Genomic DNA, 20,886 nt, shown 5'->3' on the forward strand with positions numbered 1-20,886 from the left:
TTAGATTCGCTAGGTTGATATTGAAGAAAAGTCTTATCCTCGTTGTTTGTTTATTTAAGTATTTCCGGAGGGCTCCGTTGATAAATTACTTTCCGTTCCGACTGTCGCAGTGTCTCATCGGTCTGTTTCACGCTTTCAAAATGTTTTTTCCCCAATCTTACAGTTCATCTGGGAGACGCTTCGTGTTTTGCGCATTCTATTGATTGCTGTCATTTGTATTCGGCGCAGTGAACCCTAAATAGGTTCACACGTGATGATACAAACGTTATAGTGGTTTTGAGGCAACGTTGATTGTTATGGTGTGATTATCCGTCTATTCGAATGTGTGGAGCGGCGTTGCTTTATAGTTTTGGTTAGATTAAGATGGTTGGTGCCTGATGATGCGTGATTGCCCGTGTTTGTGTGAGGGAATGTTTACCGGCGTGGTCGGCGTTGGGGCCGAGATGTTTGAGGGCGTAGACGTGCAGCGCGCCGTACGCTAGCTGCAGCCCCGTGGACAGGAGGTGCGCCAGGAATGCGGCGCCGCACACGATCCATCTGAAATAAAAATTGCGATTAGTTCTGCACGGCTGGTACGACCTTGGTACGACACATCTTAAAATAGGCACACGAACCGTGCGCGGGGGCGTACTGGGGTTCATTTTGCTTACCTACTTTATATTCATGGGCGGAGTACCTAATGTACCTATACATATTTAACGATCGCCAAAACACATAATTATTACGCATTTATTAGCGCTCACGATCTTGATCAAAATAATAACTCTTTGTCGGCTTTGAGGTATTACAGCCTCATACCTAAAAGTTTACAAATAACCCACAGTCATACAATTGGTAGGTAGGTACTATTGCCATTTGGAAATTAAATTATTAACATTTATCTCTCGCTTAAGGAAATTAAGGAGATGTATAAAAAAAACCGGACAAGTGCGAGTCGGACTCGCCCACCGAGGGTTCTGTATTTTTTAGTATTTATTTTTATAGGGGCAACAGAAATACATCATCTGTGAAAATCTATCACGGTTCATGAGATACAGCCTGGTGACAGACAGACAGAACGGGTAGTGGAGTCTTAGTAATACGGTCCCGTAACGTCTTTATCCTTTGGGTACTTTGAGTATATAGCCTAAGGAGATGTGATACACGGGCGACCCCCTCCGGCAAAGTACATTGGTCAACTGTTCAAACACGTTATATAAAACTACTTGAAGTCGCTTCACCGCCATTTTGCATCGTTCCGTGTCGCGAGACGTTTCTCTTAAAAAATGGTGACTTGTTCAGTATTATCGTGTAAAAGGTGATCTGATAGCTCAAATTCGCAACAAGATTGCGTTTCCTAACATAAATAAGTATTTATACTAACTATTAAATGTATATTGAAGTACAATCTCCATTTAAAGAAAAAACCGTTGCGATACATAAACGACAGAAAAATGTAAACATGAATACAGTGGTACGGGGACGAATCGGTCTTAAGGGATGTGACAAAGTCAAAAAAGCGACTCAACATTTGAATGATTGAATGAATCATTCATTCATTCAATCACTGCAGTTTGTTTAATATAGCTGATCAAGCAAATAATGTCAGTAAAAAAAAGGCGCGAAATTCAAATCTATATATATAAACGTGAAAGACCTGACTGACTGACTTAAATCAACGCTCAGCCCAAACCGCTGGGACTAGAAAGTCCAAATTTGGCAAGTAGGTTCCTTATAAGGTCTAGGGGTCCACTAAGAAAGGATTTTTCAAAATTCATCCCTTAAAGGGGTGAAATGGGGGTCCAAAATTAAAAAAAAACTCTCCTGCGCGTGCGAAGCCGCGGGCAAAAGCTAGTTTTCTATAAACCCGGAAAACCCGCGGGCGACAGTTCATTCCACAGTTTAGCTGTGCGTGCGGGCTAAGACACAAAGACACATAAATACAGACAACCATACATACAAACAATCATTTTATTGGCTACCTAATATCTTCAATGTACAAAATTTTCACTTATACAATTTTATAATAAATAGTATAAGACAATTCAGTTCATTCATCAAACTGATTTGACTCATTCTTCAGATGTGACCCATCACTATTATGTTCGTATGTTGCTGCATAGTTATGTGAAAACTCTGTCTGTATGCGTGTAATTTTTGATGTGTTGAATTTTATTGTAGTGTGCGTTTGTCGCAACAGCAAAATCTGTGTCTGTTGAGTTACTTATCTTTTGGTGGTGTGCTGTAGGTGTTTACCTCGCCCCCCGCTTAAAGTGGTGAAAAAATTTGTTCAAAGAGTTTACGTTATCACATCTCCTTAGGCTATATACTCAAAGTTTGGGTACGGAACCCTAAAAACGAAAACATCTAAGAAAACACGACTTGAACGGTAGGTATTTAACGTTCAAAACGCACTGCATTTAAATTTAGAATTCCAGGATTCATTTAATTCTTTTAAACCTCTGAAGCTCAAGAATCAATTAACTGTTACAGTATTTAATGCACTCCTTCTGCTCAGGCCGCGTAGCCAACATACCGATCGCTTACGCTCCGTAGCGATCGAAACGCAACTGTCACTGTAACACTTATAGGGAAGAGTGATAGAGAGACACAAAGCCATTCGATGGCGAAGCGATAGCGATTTGTCACCTTGGCTAGGCCGCTAGGCACGTAGGAGGGGCTCAATTTGAATAAACTTAACTTGATCGTGGCAGAGAGTAATATCTGAGCCCGTAGCATGAGTCACTGACAGTGTCAAAACTGACATTTACGCTATCGAGAACGTAATTTTACTTTCTATACATCTCGTTTGCACTAATATGCGAGTACGAGCGAGATGTACCTATTATAGAAAGTAAATTACGTTCTCGACGGCGTTTATGTCAGTGACAAACTGATGGTAGCCGTACCTGAACTGGTGAGTATTTTTCAGAATTCTACTTTGCATACTTTTCTAAGATCGAATTTGTTTTGCGAACTAAGTATTTTTGCATTGTGTTAAATGTTTAACAAATGCACGAGTTACTTCTTTTAACGATTGTTGGTTTACTAATAGTGAAAAAAGGAAAAAGTACACTTTGAGTGTTTTCCAGTAATCGATTTTCTACTGTTTATAGTCTCAAGCGAGTAATTTTAGTTGAAAAATGTTTTATGATAATTAACTTTCAACATTTGCAGTTAATTCAGACACCTCGGCACTGGCACTGGTAAAGGTATAATAAAAAATAGAAGATTTTAAAAGAGATACTCGTATCTTATACAAACATTGCAAATTATATACAGGGTGACATTTAAGTCGTGATCAGTAATATGTTTTTCTAACTCCATAAACAACGAGCAATTTCATGGCTACTCTTACTAAAATCTGACAAGATTATTTTTATTTTTTTGTTTATTTTTCGTCATTTATTTTACTTTTATAAGTGGATATAGGATATTAAAACGGCTTATTAAGATATTTAAATTAGTAAATCGAATCGCCTCTTTGAATCGGAACTGTCATTGACATCAATTTTGTCATTTGTCCCAGTTAGAAATAAAATTTACTTAATTTTTCATTTGAAATATCTTACAAAGCTGTTTAAATACCACATTGCCACTTGTAAAAGTAAAATAAATGACAAAAAAAAAACTTGTCTGATTCTAGTAAGAGTAGGGGGCATTAAATTGCTCGTTGTTTATGGAGTTAGAAAAACATATTACTGATCACGACTTAAATGTCACCCTGTATATAAGCAAAATAAAAGATTTAAAAATTGTCGACCTTATTGCATGGCCTGGTATGACAGTGAGTGTAGGTACCTACTCAATCAATCATAAATATTCTATGTCACAAGTGCTCACAAGCCATAATTAAAACGGTCTGCATTCTGCGGTTCTTGCTCGCGAGACTCTTCTAGGAAGCTTGAACTATTACGTTAATTATGTAGTTGACATCATTGAGCAATTTATCTTAACGTTGCAATATCAAAATATGGAGGTTCTTATATTACGTGTCGGTGACATACATAGGTTAAAGGCCGAGCCACACCGGCTGCGTGTGCAGCACACTGCGTGGCGTGACAGGGGTGCTGCGCACGTCACGCAGCGCACGCCACGCAGCGTGCTGCACACGCCACGCAGGTGCACGCTGCAGCTCAGTCATGCGTGCAGTAAAATAAAATACTCCTGCGACAGTACCTACATCATGTGACTCCCGTTGCAAATGGAAGCAGTTCACCTAATGCCGCCATTGCAATTATTACACATATAACATGCCTGGTTAATACCTAACATCGATTTGTTCCCACAGGCCAAATTATTTATATAAGACGTATTTTTTTGTAATCTTTGTGCTATGTTGTAAATATACATTCGTATTGACGAAAGATTTTAATTAGTTTTTCTTTTATCACTAAATCCATATTAAAAACCAGCACGCGCACCGACCGAGTTGTAAATAAATACAAGCGAGCTGCGCGTGTACACGCACAGCACCTATGCAGCACCGAGCTGTGCGTGTCCGAACCTGCTCGGTTCGCCCTCTCATAGGGATCGCAGTATTCGCAGTTAAACACAACGTCATCACTGCACGCAACGAAGCGACGTTGCCGCTCCGCTGCGTGGACGCGTGCACGCAGTACTCAGCCGGTTTGTCTCGTCGGAGCTGCGTTGCGTGCAAGTCACGCGTACGCGCACGTCACGCACACGTCACGCAAGCGGTGTGTCCTCTCTTATGTGTTTTCGTATTCTACAACGCAGCGGGACGCGTACGTGTACGTGCACGTCACGCACACGCATCCGGTGTGGCTTGGCCTTTAAGGCCTGTGCACACCGGCTGCGTGTGCGTGACGTGCACTGTTGGATGTTGGAGCCGCACACGCACACGTCACGCAAGCGGTGTGCCGTCTCATATAAGGATCTGTATACTACAACGCCGCACGCACACGTGCACGTCACGCACACGCAGCCGGTGTGCACAGGCCTTTATACGTATAACACATAGATAATCATGAAAATCAATACTTAATAAACGTTTTAGTGTAAGGCCTGAGTGGACGCTCTTGTTAAACAAATGCGCACGTATAGGAGCAGCCTTAGTGCACGCTGCCCAAATCACTTGTGAGCCCGACGCCACGCTGCACGCCCCGCCGAACGCTCCGCTTCGGGCGTCCACTCAGGCCTTACACTTAGTTTAAATAATTTTGTTTGTAAAGTACATATATTTGTAAGGCCTGAGTGGACGCTCGAGTTGGGCGTGCAGCGGGGCGGGGCGTGCGGCGTGCATGTTAAACAAATGCAAGCGTATAGTAGCGGCCTGCACGCTGCTCAAATCCCTTGGGAGCCCGACGCCACGCTGCACGCCCCGCCGAACGCTCCGCTTCGAGCGTCCACTCAGGCCACACTTAATCGCGACACTGCTAACTTATCGGCTGTACTTCATCTAATGGGATTATTCGTGTTAACTTCTGTTCAATATAGCCTACAATAGATTTACGAGCGTTATTTAGTGAACAAAGGAAAGTTGGTTGCCAGAAGGAGGGGAAAAACTGTATCTAAGGATTTTAAGGATTAAGGTGTTGACCTGTTGACGCAACTGTCCAACATATTTTTCTAGTACCAAATTGTTTTGAATATCATCATTATCATCAACAGATTATCAGTACAAGGAAAATTTAAATTTTTACGTTAAAAATAATAAAAAATACATGACCTCAAAATCGCGGATGTTAGTTTTTTTTCAATAAGTAAGTAGGTAATTTAAGGACTAGGTATAGTAGGTTTAAGAAAAATACAGTCTACACAATATTACAATAGGCAAGTTTCTCATCAATATCTAAAGATACATATTTTCGAGCATCCCGCCAATTCCAATGTAATTATTCTACATACCTAAATTCGGTTTAAAAAAGTAAAAACAAGCTCATAAACTTTTTTTTGCCATTGTTTAATTATGAGTTTATGACGTATATTATTTTTAGCAAATATTTTTATGTATATATTTATAAGTATTGGTAGGTAGGCATTTTAGAGCAGTCACAAGAACAGACTTTATTGACACGGGAGTGCAATATTTAATTTTTTTTCGAACATTTTACACAATTTTTATACCTAGTAGGTTAGTACTTTGCTTAGACTAAACCTATAAGTACGCTAAACAATCGTTTTATAAAAAACTATACACTCCCACAGGATTACTGCAATGTTTCCTGTTCATCAATAAAACATTAGGTTCGTGGAAGTGGAAAATTGGTTGCTAAGTCAGCAGGAAGAGTAAGCCGCCAAAGTTTTTGATACTTCGCCTTCAAATATTTATTTGGGCCTGATGAGTTAGCCGATACGCTTCCGGATTTACTTATAAGTAAGTCGGTATTAATAAAAACTTTTAGCCGATGGAAGTTTAGTTCTAACAAAGAGAATAGATTTTATAGAGAGTTACTCTCATGGTAAATTATGTAGCCACAGTAATTTTAGGGGTGGCAACCCCGGCTGTCAAACGATAAGCAGCTGATTTTGCTAGGTCCCTTGTAATTATTTTAATTTTAATGATATTTCATGTAATATTAAGCATTATAAGTGTGAATTAAATAGTTTTAACATTAAGTTATATGTATAAATAATAAGTGAAGTGCTTTAGTGACGTTTACAAGTGTCTTGTAATATCTCAGATTTGTAGCCGTTAGAGGTTATAAATTTGAAACCTGTGTTCGCCTTAGAATCCTTTCTGGTTTTTTATCACTAGTATTTACCAAGTGTGTTTATAATAATCATTGTACAGGGTTAGAACACAGTGTAGACACAGTCAATCGTCACTATTTCATGTAAGTACCTAAATATCACTTGGCGTGAGTAAGCGATTCCTTGTTTATTTTGGGTTTAATATAAATTGCCTAACCATCTACAATGCTAACCCGCAGAGCAGCTGCAGCAGCTCGCCAGCAGGAGACTGATAAACTCCAACTTACCTTGCTGGAGTTGAAAATATCCAAGGAATCTTGTGCTCAATTGCTCAGTGAAAGGGAAGACAGTGAGAAGGAACTATTATTAGTAATTAATAGCAATGATAAGCTGAAAAAGGAACTGTGTTCGTTAGAAACTGATTACAATAATGTAAATTCAGAGCGGGCCCGGCTTCAGGAGATGGTTGACAGGTTCACTGAGTGTAGTGCTGCGTATGAGCAGGCCCTGAAGGACATCAACTCATTGGAGAGAGCACTGCACGACGCCCACGAACAAATCTATGAGCTACAGGAGGCCCAAAACAATGCAGCAGCGGCACACACTCAGACCTTGTTCGAAGAACTGGTCCGGCCCGACTCTCAGTTGGTTGCCGCACCAATTGAAAACCCTGTGGCCACTACAGTTTTAGCCAATGATACTACCACACCAAGGTTAGTAAATTGCAGCGGAAACAAACTAAAGAAATATATTAAATTAAATAGGCTCATGAAAAAAAACCAAAAGTTGTCAAAAATAAACAAATTGTTTTTAAAAAAACTGAGATTCTGTAAAATTAATGTTAATTTAGTGGATAAGTTAGATTTGTATTCTGCTCAGTTAGAAAATAGTCAATTACAATATGAAACCGACACACAGACTTTAAAATTAAAAATTCAGAGTTTGGAGGATTCAATACAATCCCTAGAAACAATAAATGACAGTTCTAAAAAGGTGATTAATGAATATTCTTTGGCCATGGATGACTTAATATCCCAGATTAAGCTTAATTCAGAGCGGTTTGAGTCACTGACCAATGCCCAGTCATGTGTTTGTAAGCAAGTGACTGAACATTTGTCGACCAGTGTACTCGACCCAAGCCTGTGTGACGGTTTACCACACGAGCAAATAAATGATAATAGCTCCTTCCACACTACACAACAAAGCACACCTAAACCTAATGTTATTATGTATTGTGATGAAATTGGAAGCAATATGGGCTCATTTTTAAACTTTTACCTAAAGGGACTTAGTACAATCAGCAATTGTCTGCCTCATAGTAGTTTTGAAAATATCTTAAGACAAATTTTAAATGACAGTAATATTAATTCTAAGACAACACTGCTTATTCTTATGGGGAATAGGGGTAATGTGAACAAAAGTAATTTAATTAAATACTTTGAACAGTTAAACTCACTGGCAGTACATGAAATTATTTTTTTCACATTCCCCTATTGTGAGCAAATGTCAGAGGCAGAAAATACCACTAGACATAAGTTAAATATATCTCTATATAATCTTTGTACATATAGTAGTAAGTTTAGGATAATTGACACTAACAATTTTGTTAGTAAATACCATATGCCTATGATGTTTTTGACTAAAGGCAAGTATTGCCTTTCAAATTATTACAAAAGACAAATAGCTTTATCGCTATCCTATTTACTTGACATTTCTGCCAAGAATTTGGCAGTCAATTCTGCTCCTATTGAGCAGCCCAGTATGAACATGGAATTGGTTCCAGTCATAACCAATGATTTAAACTAGCTGTTAAGACAAAAGATTCTGTCTCTGGCAATTTAGTTTTAAATAAATATAATGAAAAATACTGCAAACATGGAAAGTATATCCACCTGGTGCATCAAAATATTCAATGTATTAGAGGTAAAGATTTACAGATTGAACTTTTTTTGAATGATTTTAATATTGATATTTTATGTATTACTGAACATTGGTTAAATAATAATGAATTAATGCCTCAATTTAATAATCACCAGGCGGGAAGTTCGTTCACCAGACTTAGTTCCATACATGGTGGGTCATTAATTATATTAAATAGTCAGTTAAAATTTAAGGAACGTAAGGACATTGTATCCATGTCTGTTGAACGGACTATAGAACTAAGTGCAGTAGAATTGGAGCAATTTATTGTTGTCTGTGTGTATAGGCCGCCATTAAGTAATTTTGAACTATTTGAAAGCATAATGGAATCTGCCCTACTTAAAATATCATCTTCTAGTAAGAAATTGCTTATATGCGGCGACTTTAATGTAAATATTTTGGAAAATTCAACAATGTCTTGTAGATTATTGAATCTTTTCAAATCTTGTAATCTCAACCACATGTTTATGGAGCCCACTAGAGTGACTGCTACTAGTGCAACCTGTATTGATAATATTTTCACTGATATTTTTCCTATTACTAAAAAAGTTATCAGCAATTTAGAATCAGACCACTTAGGTCAATTAATGGTATTTGAGGCATTAAGGAAAAATACTATGAGAAAACAAATAACTTTTGTACCAGTAACCTCGGACCGCGTGGAAAGAATGAAGCAAAGTTTAGTTCAGGCGCTACCCTTTTTGTCTTCCGATATGAGTCCTAATAGTATGTATAATTCATTCTTTCACACTTTTATGGAACATTATAATGCGATATTCACCTCAAAATCGGTCGTAGTTAATGGTGCATCAGTTTTTAGTGAGTGGGCTACTGCGGACTTACATCAACGAAGACGTGAACTGTATGCCTTGTATGAGGAACGGCGGTTTAATCAGAGTGATGAATTTAAAGAACATGTCAAGGAATATTCGAAGAAGTTTAAAGTAGATTGTCATATAGCTAAGCGAAATTATCTAAGTCAGAAAATAAAAAGTAGTTCCGACATTATTAAAGCAACCTGGAAAGTAATAAATGTGGAGACTGGTCGCTCGAAACACACAATTAAAGAACTTAAACTAAATATTGATAACAAAATTATAGATTCCAATTTAGAAGTAGCTACAGAATTTGAAAAATTTTTCACCGAGGTACCAGTATCCACAACTAAGGATTTAAATTCATCACCCTCATCTGCTGTTACATTATTAAAACATAACGCTCCAGAATGTTGTGGAGACCTTCATTTTGAACATGTTTCTACCTCAGATGTAATAAAGGCGTTTAAATCAATTAATGTCAAAAAAACTAATGACCTCTGGGGAGTCTCTGTCCATGCTGTCAAATCCTTAGTAGAAATTGTAGCGCCTGACTTGGTAGTTATATTTAACAACAGTGTTGATTGCGGCGAGTTTCCTGATCTAATGAAACATAGTAAAGTAACTCCTTTATTTAAGTCTGGTAGCAGCTCTGACCCCACTAACTTTAGACCGATATCTGTGCTACCAACATTTAGCAAGATTTTTGAAAAATTAGTTCTTTCTCAATTAGTACGACATTTTAACGTTAATAATTTAATGCATAATAAGCAGTTTGGTTTTACACGGGGTCGCTCAACAACCGATGCTGGTGTTGAGCTAATTAAGCATATTTTCGATGCCTGGGAGGAGTCACGAGATGCTTTAGGTATCTTCTGTGATTTGTCTAAGGCCTTCGACTGCGTTTGTCATGAAACATTAATCAGGAAACTTCATTATTATGGAGTTAGAGGATCGGCACTGAATTTACTTAAGTCCTACTTAAATGGTAGAATACAAAGGGTCGATGTGAGTGGACAGCGATCACCGGGGTCATTGGTCTCTATGGGTGTACCGCAGGGGTCAATATTGGGGCCTTTCCTGTTCCTTATCTACATAAATGACTTGCCATTCCTTGTAAAGACCCACCATGATATAGTATTGTTTGCAGACGACACCTCACTTATTTTCAAAGTCAAACGACAGCAACAAGCTTACAGTGATGTAAACGATGCTATTTCAAAAGTAGTAAATTGGTTCAATGTTAATAATTTATTGTTAAATGAGAAAAAGACTAAATGTATTAAGTTTGTCACTAGTAGTAACGTTAGGCATGTGCAAACAAGTGTCATTGTGAAGGATGAGGAATTGGAATTAGTTGATAGTACAGTTTTTCTTGGTATAACTTTAGATTCTAAACTCCAGTGGGGTCCCCATATTGATACTCTTTCGAATAGACTGAGTTCTGCAGCTTTTGCAGTGAGCAAAATCCGTCAGTTAACTGATGTGAAAACAGCTCGATTAGTATATTTTAGTTACTTCCATAGCATTATGGCATATGGTATTTTACTGTGGGGTGGTGCTTCAGAGATAAATACCATTTTTGTTCTGCAGAAGAGGGCTATTCGAGCAATATACAAAATGAACCATAGAGATTCACTTAGAGATAAATTTAAGGAAATTGACATAATGACAGTGCACTGTCAATACATTTATGAGAATATTCTGTATGTACATAAAAACATTGTAAATTTTAGAAAAAATTGTGAAATTCATAATATTAATACTAGAAATAAACATAAGCTCGCAGTGCCCTTCACTCGGCTCCATAAAATTAAAAAATCATTCATGGGTAATTGTGTGAGATTTTATAACAAACTTCCAAACCATATTACTGAATTATCTATTAATAAATTTAAGAATTATGCAAAGCGTAAACTTATTTCTAAAGCGTATTATACCACACAAGACTACATGAATGATTTAACAACGTGGGATTAATTGTTATTCGAAATGATTATTTTTTTAGGTATGATTGATTAATGATGAGGAAATTGATATTCCGATGGACATACTTCTTTTGTGTTTTTTATTTATTTATTTGACATTTAGATTTTATTCTAGAAACATTCTAGACTAGTGTTTTTTATACAGTTTTTTTTCATGTTTGACGATCCTTTTGTGAAATTCTTAATTTAATTTGTGTTTAATTTGATTTGTATAATAATCCAATATTCTTATGGAATAATAACATCAATAAATTGCTCTGATAATTAGCTTAAGATAATTTATAAGTATGTTACGATTCATAAGTGCTTGTTGCTAGGCCTACATGAATAAAGTATATTTTGACTATTGACTATTGACTATTGACTATTTACCGCCATCTTTCGATAGGCGATTAAAACTGTTAGAACGCCATTTGACTTTGATCCTTATTCGTTCACTGATATGTGTTAATTTGTAAATATTGAAATCAACGCCATCTAGCCGATCATAGGCCAAAGGTTATGGCGCCACGAAAAATTGCACTTGGATCTCCCTAACACACACATGTCATGTTAAAAGGCATCTACTGTTATCTCATACTTCATTACGTTTTCGGGAATTACATGAATAATGTCAAATAACTGTAAATAACATTTAATGTTGTACAAATAATTTAGTGCGGCCGTATACTTTCTAGCTGTTGCTCACCTGCGCAAGTCTAAAGCCGGGTTCACATTTGTCTGTCGTGTTGTGTTGTGAATTGTGATGCATCAGAACGGTATCGGTTTCATACATTTAATATGGTTGCGTTCACATTTCTCTGATGCCGTGTGTTGTGACGGCTTGTGTTGTGTCGCATTACAAGCGATCCCGGTCCGCGTCAGGACGGGTGAGGTGCGGGGGGCGGTGCAGCGACAAGACACAGCGCATCAGACTAGTGGGCACGCGCCAGTGTTGTGTTGTGACGCGTCAGAACCGCATCAAGTATGGACGAGGAGCTGCTGATTGAATGAGAGCCAAGACAGAACTGATAAAAAATGTGTCATAATGCATCATAATACGTCATATAGATGTGAACAGTATGCCATCACGACAGAGAGCATCACAACACAACACGACAGACAAATGTGAACCCGGCTTAATACGTTAACGGGAACACAGAGGAATACGACACTTTTCAGTCTTAGTAGGCTCCTAAAACCACGATAAAAAGGAAAAATCTATCGGGATGTCAGATGCTACGAAAAGTCACATTTTCATACATTATTCAAGTTTCGATTAGCGTTTTCTATCAACGATTGTCATTTTGACTAGGCCCCCTAGTGCCGACACGTAACACTTTGAGCTCGTTTCATAGATAAACAATTCTACTTTCAGTGCATGAGAAATGAAAAGTATATTTCCCGAAATACCAATAATATAGTACCAAACTGCTTTATTTGAATGAAGTCCATTATTACTTAATCTTCTTTGATCTATTCCCCAATACAAGCATGCAATTAAAACCCAAATTGACTGAAGGGTTCATCATTAAACACTCTGTTAAGAAATTAGGAAAGTTAAAAGATGCTGACGTCGTTAACTTATGTACAGAGTAGAGTAGGCACTCAAACTTTTTAAATGATTTTCAATGAATACTTTATTTGTACGAGACAGAAGTTTGTTTTTGTATATCGTTGTGTGAGTTGTAGTTGTAGTAGCTGCGTCATTCAATAGGTAGCTATATAAGGTGTAAGGCATGAAAGTATTTCCGATGGGTTTTTGGGCGAATTGAAATATAATTTTCATATTATGTTTTTTTTTTCTAAACTTATGTCACCAAGCAGCAGTTAAGCAGCAGTTAATTCTGAAATTTGATCGCAACTTACATTACGTATTTTCCTAACCTAACCTACTTACCTCTACCCACTGCTAGCGCCCGGAGCGAACGGCACGTCAGTCAACGTGACTTCTAGACTACTATTGCCAGTGAATCAGAAAATAAGGAGATTTTTATGATTCCGGAACCAGTCCATTTACCGAATGACTCCAAAAAACCTTACAATAAAGCGTTTGACTACTACAACTTGCCAGATTTTTATCCAACGGGACACACGTAAAGTTAGAATGTATTGTATTTATAATGGCTCATTATATGTCAGCTTATCTTAAATAGAACATTTCGAACAGCACCATTTCTGACGCGTGTTGTCGCGTCGCGAGGGTCATTCACCTTCGTGCTGTATGTCAACTTGTCAAGCCTTACCAACGATCCCGCCCGAATAGTTAGGTTGTTAGGTTGGTCTGTCTGCTGTCTGTTACCCCTTGAATCCCAAGACAGGTAAACCGTGTAATATATATTACCTTACTGTGTTAACTTTATAACGCTGATTAGAGTGATTAGGATTAAGCACTATTTCGGGTGAAAGTGCGTTTATGCTAAAAAACTTGCAAAAGTTTAAGCCAGTTTCTCAAATAATTATATATATATATATATATATATATATTATATACAATACAGAGCATAGATTTTAATGTTTTATGCATCCGGATACCTATATAAAATATTTATAGGTGGGATCATAAAAGGAACCCACTGATTGGCGAGAAGTTGCGTGACCTGTCGACGCCAAAGATATGTAGGTACCTTTAGGCATTTTTCTTTTATATAACAGCGGTATAAGGTGCAAAAGTGTTTACATATCACTGATACCTATATTTAATCCAAATCTGACTCCATATTCCAGCCTCAGTTTCACAACAATAGCTTTTCTCCAAACTTGTTTTATCAATCGCGATTTGGCAACCGGGAATACTGTGATAGACAAGAATCCAATCGTCTTAAAATAAATACTTCTGAGAACGCTCGAATAGGAAAGATACAAGGACGGATTTATTTGGTGTGGGCTATACACACACACACACACACACACACACACGCACACACACATACAGACGCATATGTACTTGACATGCGTATTGGGTATCTTAGGTCCGTTCAGCAATAAATGCGGTACTTTTGTTCCTAGTCACAGCTTAGCTAGCTTGTACTATACTTACCTACCTAACAATTTGAAATATGTGAAGTCAATATTTGATACAAGCGTGAAGGCATACTTTTTAACTAATATGTAAAATACTCGAAAAGGGAAACTGTACAACACAAGCTCAAACTCCCATTACCACGGGCACCCACTGGGAAACAAATAAAAGTTTAGGGGCTTAAATAGTTAAACGTGAGGCTCATGCCGTCCACGGGTTTGGTTCGATTGGAAATCGAATACCGCGAATTCATTTAAATAAACAAACAGAGGGATCAATTTCAATTCAATGAGCACCCGTAATCTTCGTAAGTTTGCTTCAGTCGTTTTACTTAATTCATGGTTTTATACGCAATATTAGATCTCAATAACCTCGACTACTCATTACTTACCTACTAGAGGTTAGGTAATAATGATGTGTGAAACTGTAGTAATCTTCACATCGTCAGTCATAACGATTTTATGTAACCAATTAAGTACATAAAATCTTTATATTCCGCGAGTGAGTGATAACACTGATAAAACGTAGGTAAATTTTCTAGAAATGAAACCGAGCACAGTTTTATTTTTTTACTTATTCGAAACTATGACAGCCCTTTTCATAATCAGATTTACAAATATTTAGACCCTGAAATATATCTTAACCTATTCCTGGCAAAAGATAGGTAATTATGTAAGTAATCAATTACCTTCCCATGCTATATTATTTTTACTATGCTGCACCAAAATTGCTGGAAAATTAACGATCACTGATTATTAGGTATATTCCCACCACTTACCTATAAATTGAACTCTCCAATCCGATACTCAAGTATAAGAGTCACTTTGAGTTTAATTACTATTTTTAATTCGAGATAACGACTATCAAATTCATCGGTAGCCATGAAAAGACATGACCAGTAGACTAAATTCAATGATAATGAAAAATCTGACTGTTGATGTTAGAAATTATTCAACTTGTGACAGACTGACAGATATGAAAGTTATTACTTAAGCACAAATTTAATTCAACTCTCAGGAAAATTATGCAAATATAAAATGATTTAACATTGAGTTTAGTGATTTAATACCTTTAACACTTTGACGTAATACCAAAATTCTAATTTTGGAAACAAAGCAAATTATTTAAAGTATCATTTTTTATAAGTAGTCACACTACTTACTAATACACCTAATACATAAATTCTAATTGAAAACTTTTTGTATTACTTAACTAAACTTATATGGCTTCCCTGAAACGAATTTACTATTTTATGTGTATTTTGTATTTTGTTCCAATCAATTTAAGTAACTCGATTCATCCTATATGTATAATTATTTTATTATAAGTAGTGTCCGACCGAAACATGTTTTTTTGCCGAAACCGAAACCGAATGTTCGGCTTTGGCTCTAGTTTCGGCCGAAACCGAAACCGAAACCGAAACTTTTGTAGACTTGTTAAAATCGTTGAAAAAATGTAATAAAACCGCTTTTACACACATATTATGGGGCCGTCAACACCCAATGTCCTTGAAATTAGCAGCTTACTGTTTGTGCAGCAAATGTTACTTAAGCAGTTTTTTATGAAAATTACTAGAGTTAGACCAAGATAATTCTGCAACGATTTGATAAGTTGATAACACACGCAGTGCAAGTGTTATTTTAAACGTCAAAACTTCTATGAAATTATGACGTAAGTATAAATAACATTTGCACTAGTTGCACTGCGTATGCTATCAAAATCATTGCAGAATTTTCTTGGTCTAACTCTATTCAATCTGACAATAAATGATTACTTACTTACTTACTTACTTATTAATTCACTAGTCAAGCTAACATGTAGACACAGGGTCAACCAAAAACACGAGCGCAGCGAGCGCGAAATTTTTTGTTAACAATATCGCAAGGCCGGGTACTGATCTTCACCTGGGCCGAAAAGTCCGAAGTGCCCCATTGAGGCGAACTTTCATGCGAAGTCAAAGCCCTAGCCGTGCTTAAGGCTTCAGGATAAGTAGTTGAGCACAGACTCCAACCAATGTCCATTGGATTCAAAAGCGAGACCGCAGGCCGAGCATGGCGCAGCGAGGCCAAAGGCTAAGCTGAAGTAGAGGACATGTGGAACACAAACCAATGGTAAATTGAGGTAAAAAGTGAGGCTAGTTTTCTTATTATTATCTTGCCCAGGGCCCAGTAACATGCGACAGTGCTATCTCATTCACTTATGTATTGATAGCCTCTTAAGACTGCGTCAACCGTCCAGTGGCGCCCTCATTAGTGGAATTGTGTTTTATAATAAAACAATTAATGTCTGTACCTAATATACATGAATCAGTATATGTAGGTATTAATATTGTTGTCCTACTTATTCCCCAATTTTTGGTCTTTGTCCGAAGTACCATTTCGTAAGTTTCGGCCCGGCCGAAAGGTTCGGCCGTTTTTTGGCCGAAACCGAAACTACAGCCGAAACATGATTTTTTGGCCGAAACTGGCCGAAACCGAAACCGAAACCGAACCTTCGGTCGGACACTAATTATAAGGCGACAAATATATAAACATATCTTTGACGTCAACTGTACCTACTATGTAGTTAAAGTGCGAGAGTGACGTTTGACGCGATATGTGATAAAAGCGCTACCATCCTATCCGTGCAGGTTTTCGTGTAAAATGATCAATATTGTTCTTTATCGTAACTATTAGCAAGTGAATTGCAGAAGCGTTGGCCGACCTCCAATCTGATAGCGCAATGGACTTGGAAATTAATGGGCGCAAATAGTCACGAATGGGAAGGAATGGCCGTGTGCAGGAAAAGGCTTAGTGCAGTAGCAGCGTATGCTGAATGCCGGGCGATTTGATTTTATTTTGCACTTCTAAAGCCTGAAAAAAGGTATTCAAAAGCGCGCGGTACATCGACGGACAGCTCTGATAACTTGTCAACTTGTTTATTGCATTTATGCAGATTGTTTTGTTTTTCCGTAGTAGCTATGAAAGTAAAATAAATTTTTTAGATCCTTGAATTTATTTATTATTTTGGCATAGGCACTTTCCTAAAAGTATTTTTTTTTTCAACATTAATGTTAATTTAAGTATACAAATATGTATTTTATAACTTGGCTAACAACTAACAATTTAGTGAAAGCCATCGTTAAATGTGACTAAATTCCTAGATAAATCACTTCCTTTTTCCTACACAAAATGAAGCGAGTTCATCGCAGGATGATCGCAGGTAATAAAACGTAAGCTCCATGTGCGCTCTTTAATTTCTAGATTGCAACAAGGCAACAAGTACATATATTCATATTTAAATCCATTATTCCTCTTCCGGGCGGTGGCGCTTCCTATTATCCTCATCCGTCCTAGTGGACTGGATGACTATAGTTAATCATCTAGTATTGTTTATAGTTACCCCCAACCCCCCTCCGGGTAGAAGTCGTGCTTAATGGCGCGCGTGTCGAGCTCGCGTCGCCGCAGCGCGGGCACGGTGCGGTGCAGCGAGCGCAGCTAGTCATCTAGTATTGCTGATAGTTACCCCCAACCCCCCTCCGGGTAGAAGTGGTGCTTGATGGCGCGCGTGTCGAGCTCGCGCCGCCGCAGCGCGGGCACGGTGCGGTGCAGCGAGCGCAGCTAGTCATCTAGTATTGTTGATAGTTACCCCCAACCCCCCTCCGGGTAGAAGTGGTGCTTGATGGCGCGCGTGTCGAGCTCGCGCCGCCGCAGCGCGGGCACGGTGTGGTGCAGCGAGCGCAGTTAGTCATCTAGTATTGCTAATAGTTACCCCCAACCCCCCTCCGGGTAGAAGTGGTGCTTGATGGCGCGCGTGTCGAGCTCGCGCCGCCGCAGCGCGGGCACGGTGCGGTGCAGCGAGCGCAGTTAGTCATCTAGTATTGCTAATAGTTACCCCCAACCCCCCTCCGGGTAGAAGTGGTGCTTGATGGCGCGCGTGTCGAGCTCGCGCCGCCGCAGCGCGGGCACGGTGCGGTGCAGCGAGCGCAGCTAGTCATCTAGTATTGCTAATAGTTACCCCCAACCCCCCTCCGGGTAGAAGTGGTGCTTGATGGCGCGCGTGTCGAGCTCGCGTCGCCGCAGCGCGGGCACGGTGCGGTGCAGCGAGCGCAGCTAGTCATCTAGTATTGTTGATAGTTACCCCCAACCCCCCTCCGGGTAGAAGTGGTGCTTGATGGCGCGCGTGTCGAGCTCGCGCCGCCGCAGCGCGGGCACGGTGTGGTGCAGCGAGCGCAGCTAGTCATCTAGTATTGTTGATAGTTACCCCCAACCCCCCTCCGGGTAGAAGTGGTGCTTGATGGCGCGCGTGTCGAGCTCGCGTCGCCGCAGCGCGGGCACGGTGCGGTGCAGCGAGCGCAGCTAGTCATCTAGTATTGTTGATAGTTACCCCCAACCCCCCTCCGGGTAGAAGTGGTGCTTGATGGCGCGCGTGTCGAGCTCGCGCCGCCGCAGCGCGGGCACGGTGCGGTGCAGCGAGCGCAGCTAGTCATCTAGTATCGTTGATAGTTACCCCCAACCCCCCTCCGGGTAGAAGTGGTGCTTAATGGCGCGCGTGTCGAGCTCGCGTCGCCGCAGTGCGGGCACGGTGCGGTGCAGCGAGCGCAGCTCCCGCTCGCGCAGCGCGCCCACCGTCGACTCCTCCTCGCCCTCCACGCCGGTCGCCCAGCCATCTGAAACAACCCATCACTTACTACTAACTTCATATTTAAAAAAAAGTAGAAATAGCGTGGTTACAAAGACTTTGCTAATAATAAGTCATTCTGTAACATCTACGCCTGTAATTAACTTTTTACAACATTGCGACTTGACTACTGATCGTAAAAATGAACACTATTACAGTTGAGAGCTTACAAAATACCTTAAATGGCAATATTCTTTATCTTTAAATAAATAAGTACTTAAGTATTTTCTATAAATGTTTTTATTGTCTCTTGGTAAGGAAACTTGGTAAGAACTGGCCTGTTTTCGTGTTTATGTAAAAAGAATGGCGCCCTTAAACGAGATAAGCAGGATAAGACGAAAATAGTATATTTCCCTTACAAGAGGAATCGCATTAGGTATTTAGCTGGCTATTCCAAGTTGCATATATGTAATATTATGTTATTATTTTCGCCTTCTGGGATACGATACCACTCCGGGAAGACAAAGAGAGAAATTAAGCCAGTCACAGACACCACGATTACCACTGAATTAAGATACCTTACCTTGTTAAACCTTTCCACTTATTACATTTATTAGGTACCTGTTGGTTCAGCCTATCGCAATTAGAAAAAGCGGCCAAGTGCGAGTCGGACTCGCCCATGAAGGGTTCCGTATTTAGGGGATTTATGACGTATTAAAAAAAACTACTTACTAGATCTCGTTCAAACCAATTTTCGGTGGAAGTTTGCATGGTAATGTACATCATATATTTTTTTAGCGTTATCATTATCTTATTTTAGAAGTTTCAGGGGAGGGGGACACGCATTTTATCACTTTGGAAGTGTCCTTCGCGCAAACTATTCAGTTTAGAAAAAAAAATTATATTAGAAACCTCAATATCATTTTTGAAGACCTATCCATAGATACCCCACACGTATGGGTTTGATGAAATAAAAAAAATTGAGTTTCAGTTCTAAGTATGGGGAACCCCCAAAATTTATTGTTTTTTTTTTCTATTTTTGTGTGAAAATCTTAATGCGGTTCACAGAATTCATCTACTTACCAAGTTTCAACAGTATAGTTCTTATGGTTTCGGAAAAAAGTGGCTGTGACATACGGACGGACAGACAGACAGACAGACATGACGAATCCATATGGGTTCCATTTTTTGCCATTTGGCTATGGAACCCTAATAAAGCAATAGGTACAGAGACGCCGAAAAAAAAATGCTTCGTGGAAGATTCACAAGGTAGGTAAGAAATAACATTTCCTTTGTGTTCTCATTTCATGTTGCTGATTGATCGTTTCCTTTCAAACGCAGCCAGCCGCACACCTCCCCTCTTGCCTGCCAATTCGTAGTCTACCTACAACACTTTTCTCGCAAGTCAAACAACTAAGATTGCTCCCTAATGAAATCTCGATTTCTCAGAGTCATGTTTGTAGAATAACTTCCTAATGAACCTTCACATAAAGAAGACAGTGTAAGTGCGACTAATAACCTTCTACTGAGTACAGTTGGTGAAAAAATGTAGGTACACTGTTAGTTGATTGGTTATACTTTGTAAATATCAATATTTTAATGGTAGATTAAAAAAAAAAACATTTTTATAGGTAGCTTTTCTCACAGAAGGCAAGGTATTGTTATAAGTAGGTAGAGTCTGTGCGGAAAGAGAAGAGTCGTGGAACGTATTGGCCCCATACATTCCACACACACACACAGAACAATATGAACTTTTATGTTAGGAGTGTCCCTACCGTTCTTACATAGCTGTCATAATATTTCAGTGAGATATCACATAGAAACGATAGTTTCTGCCATGTTTTTAAGAAAACTGTTAAGTAACTTAAGATATTTACTGCATGTAAATATCTGTGTGTGTGTATAAACATGTGATGTACTCGTATAA

At 38.9% G+C, this 20,886-nt stretch overlaps 1 protein-coding gene across 1 annotated transcript in view; it reads right to left on the reverse strand.

Annotated features, from left to right (window-relative positions):
- The window catches only part of LOC134654065 (monocarboxylate transporter 4-like), a 71,274-nt gene that overhangs the window by 11,147 nt on the left and 39,241 nt on the right, over positions 1 to 20,886 (reverse strand). The window contains exons 4-5 of the mRNA XM_063509479.1: positions 18,849 to 19,008; positions 419 to 537 (exon numbers count right to left, since the gene is read on the reverse strand). Of these exons, the coding sequence (XP_063365549.1) occupies positions 419 to 537; positions 18,849 to 19,008 (279 nt within the window). The remainder of the gene's footprint in view (positions 1 to 418; positions 538 to 18,848; positions 19,009 to 20,886) is intronic.

The sequence above is a fragment of the Cydia amplana genome, chromosome 14, assembly GCF_948474715.1.
Source record: "Cydia amplana chromosome 14, ilCydAmpl1.1, whole genome shotgun sequence".
NCBI classification, from domain to species: domain Eukaryota; kingdom Metazoa; phylum Arthropoda; class Insecta; order Lepidoptera; family Tortricidae; genus Cydia; species Cydia amplana.